The sequence below is a fragment of the Martes martes genome, assembly GCF_963455335.1.
Source record: "Martes martes genome assembly, chromosome: 6".
Classification (NCBI taxonomy): Eukaryota; Metazoa; Chordata; class Mammalia; order Carnivora; family Mustelidae; genus Martes; species Martes martes.
The window spans coordinates 68,269,890-68,273,799 of NC_137893.1; the positions used below are offsets into that span (position 1 = coordinate 68,269,890).

At 39.1% G+C, this 3,910-nt stretch overlaps 1 protein-coding gene across 1 annotated transcript; it reads left to right on the forward strand.

The window, feature by feature from the left end:
- Positions 1–686: 686 nt before the first annotated feature.
- Positions 687–1,718, forward strand: LOC308344963 (trace amine-associated receptor 7a-like; the record flags this gene model as incomplete). Its single annotated transcript, XM_080806857.1, has 1 exon — positions 687–1,718. One exon carries the CDS (start codon positions 687–689, stop codon positions 1,716–1,718), a length of 1,032 nt encoding a protein of 343 aa, XP_080662983.1.
- Between the last annotated feature and the right edge of the window lie 2,192 nt (positions 1,719–3,910).

Genomic DNA, 3,910 nt, shown 5'->3' on the forward strand with positions numbered 1-3,910 from the left:
AATAAATGGTTCTTACAAAAATGAAAATGTAATCTCCAATAATCAGTGAGAATGAACGATATGGTTTCAAATTCTAGACAAAGGTTTTTTAAGGACAGGCACTATTTCCATTCCTTTTTCATGAAAAGGTCAGATGTCACCTGGAAATTAGGAGGGTATAAACTTATATTTAGCATAAAGAGGATCATTATTTAAATTTTTTTTCTTTCCACACCATGCACTATGGGGATTCAATCTTAAGGGCTCTGGGCATTTGGAATTATTTGGCTACTTTCCTGAGGGGGCAGAGTCATTTGAACATTAATATAGCTCTGGTAAGCTGGGGGAAAAGCGGCATTCATGCGTGCATCATGGAACAGCTCTTTGTTCACCAACGTGTCTCAGATATGAACTAGTAGGTGATACAGAGAAACTACGTTTTTAATTCAAATAGCATCTTATGTGATGATGAAAATTAACTGCTTATTCATTACAAAGTGAAATATCTTATGAGATGATATGAATCACTTTTTAAACATGAAAATAAGGATTTGTATTTACAAAGAAATAGGGGAAGAATGTACTGGCAATTACTGACATATTGTACATATTCTTTTTTTTTTTTTTTTTTAAAGAATCTTTGAAGACTGGAATGACATCTTAGCCAGGGAAGACGACCATTTTTCTGGGTCTCAAAACCGATTATCATGAGCAGTGATTTTCTCCCTCCTGCGACTGCGCAAATGTGCTTTGAGAACCTGAATGGATCCTGCGTCAAAACTCCCTACTCACCAGGGCCCCGCGTAATTCTCTATGCAGTATTTGGCTTCGGAGTTGTGCTGACTGTATTTGGAAACCTCTTGGTGATGATTTCAATCCTTCACTTCCAACAGCTGCACACCCCTACGAACTTTCTGATCGCGTCCCTGGCCTGCGCTGACTTCCTGGTGGGGGTGACCGTCATGCCCTTCAGCACCGTGAGGTCTGTGGAGAGCTGCTGGTACTTCGGGGACAGTTACTGTAAATTTCACTCTTGTTTCGAAGGGTCCTTCTGCTATGCTTCTATCTACCACTTGGGTTTTATTTCTCTCGATAGATACTTGGCTGTCACTGACCCTCTGGTCTATCCAACCAGGTTCACAGCGTCTCTGTCTGGCCTATGTATTGCCTTCTCCTGGCTCCTTTCTATTATTTATAGTTTTTCCCTTATTGGCACGGGTGCCAATGAAGCTGGGCTGGAAGATCTGGTAAGTGCTCTCACTTGTGTGGGAGGTTGCCAAATCGCAGTGAATCAAAGGTGGGTATTGGTCAATTTTCTATTATTTTTCATACCCACACTTGTGATGATAATTGTCTACTCCAAGATTTTCCTCATCGCTCAAAAACAGGCTAGAAGAATTGAGAGGATGAGCAGTAAGACTGTGAGATCGGCGGACAGCTACAGAGACAGAGTGGCCAAGAGGGAGAAGAAAGCAGCAAAAACCCTGGGAATCGCAGTGCTAGCCTTCCTGATTTCATGGTTGCCCTACTTCATTGATTCAATCATTGATGCCTTCCTGGGTTTCATCACACCCACATATATCTATGAAATATTGGTTTGGATTGCTTACTATAACTCAGCAATGAACCCCTTGATTTATGCTTTCTTTTATCCTTGGTTTCGAAAAGCCATCAGACTAATTGTCACTGGCAAGGTCTTGAGAGAGAATTCCTCAACGATCAATTTATTTTCTGAGTAAGTGTAGGTTTTAGATTGAAAATAGACTCGCAATGAGCATGGCATTGGGAAGAAAAAAATTAATCATAATTGTGCAAGACTTTTTTTTTTTAATATTTTTATTTATTTGAGAGAGAGTGTAAGTGAGATGACAGAGGGAAAAGAAAGAAGCAGACTCGATGCTGAGCAGGGAGCCTGATGCAGGACTCAATCCCAAAGCACTGAGATCATGACCTGAGGCAAAGGCCGACCCTTAACTGACTGAGCCACTCAGCAGCCCCTTGTGCAAGATCTTCTAATGTAGAATAAATGAATTATGCTTTTGATCCAGACACTTAAATTCAGGTTCATAGTTCTTTGATAAATGCAACATTAAAACCCATTTGTGAAGGAAATGGCATGGCCTTGGAGCCAGAAATACCCGGACTACAGTACCAACTTTGCCATTTAAAGCAGCTTAGTTTACACTGAGCTCTACTGTATTTCTCTGCTTAATAATCACTCCCTTGTGGTATTTTTCAGAAAGATTAGGACAATATATATAAAGAGCCTAGTATAGTTTTGTTATTCTAAATCCTGCCTTTTGTTACTTTATATGATCAATTCCTAACTATATCTTCTCTTTGTCCTTTTGCAATTTTTTTTAATAAAGTGCAAATACAGCTAAGAAATACTTACAGAGGTGGTAACTCTTTGCTCTGACAGGGTAAAGGAATGAGTCTGCACTGTCTGGCGTTCAGATCTGTGAGTCCAAAAATGTGATTTCAGAGTCAAAAAAAATCAATCAAGAGACACATCTCCTAACTCAGTATCATTATTTACAATGGGAAAGATAGCTGGCACCATAGAAAAACATTATTCAGTAAGCTTCTCCCTGTTAAGTCTGCTTATAGAATTACATTAGGGTTCAGAAATTTTACCAGTTACCATATGTTTTAAGAAAGGATTTTAAGATTGTCATTCATCATGCTACTTTATTTTAAAATTCATTTCTTTTTTTAGTCACATAATTGAGCTTTGTTCCACAAATCACTTATAGGGGCTTTCAAGGATATATGTGAAAATGTAAGTTAAAAACGTGTTCAAAAGAAGAAAGAAAACTGAAATGTAAGGCGTAAAAAGCCAAGACAGAACCTGCAAAATGCACTTCATATGACCCACAAACTTGGTTCAAAGGTGAAAAAGGGAAACTGAGCTAGGTATGCAATTCACAGTGGATCAAGCAACCCAATCAGTTCAGTCTTTTCTTGCTACTAACACTGAAGGGGGGCTGAATGTCTCATGAACGATTTGAATAAATCACTGATTCTTCTCTAGCCCTAGTTTTATTGCAATCACACACCGAGATTTTAAAATCAGGTGTCAAATCTTTGGATCAGGAGTGAATGTCTATCACAATAATCTTGCACTATTTTTTCAAATTTCTAGCTCAATGTCAATCAACGTTGTCCTCTAGCACATCGTTTCTGTTAATACACAAATGGTATGATGTGGTAAACCTTTCTTGAAATAGCATATTATTTCTGATTATCTGTGCTTGCGAGACACTCTCTTGTCTTTATTGGATTTTATGGATGATTAAAGGCACCCTAGAATGTTCAGTATTATTTTACCTACAACTCTTTAGTACCAACACTATATATGATCAATTACTTTTGATTCCAATGGTTTCAATATAGCAACTGGCTCTGATCCTGTTTTGCAAGCCATAGAATCCTTACACTGCTTCATTTAATTAATTAATTTTTTAAAAGATTTTATTTATTTGAGAGAGACAGAGCAAAGCGGGGGGGGGGGGCAGGGCAGGGAGACAGTAGGAGAGGGAGAAGCAGACACCCCACTGAGCTGGGAGCCCAATATGGGACTCGATCCCAGGACTTTGAGATCATGACCTGAGCCGAAGCTAGCCCCTTAACTGACTGATCCACCCAAGCACCCTGGTGTCATTTTAAAGATAAAGAAGCTAAAATCAAAGTGTTTGAGAAATCTGGGGAATAGCATAAAGCCTCTGGATTCAAATAAATACTTTCAATGTCTACTTTAATACATTTACACTGTTTTTTTTTAAGATTTTATTTATTTACTTGAGAGAGAGTGAGAGAGAGAGAGAGCATGAGAAGGGAGAGGGTTGGAGGGAGAAGCAGACTCCCCGCTGAGCAGGGAGCTCAATGCGGGACTCAACCCCAGGACTCCAGGATCATGACCTGAGCCGAA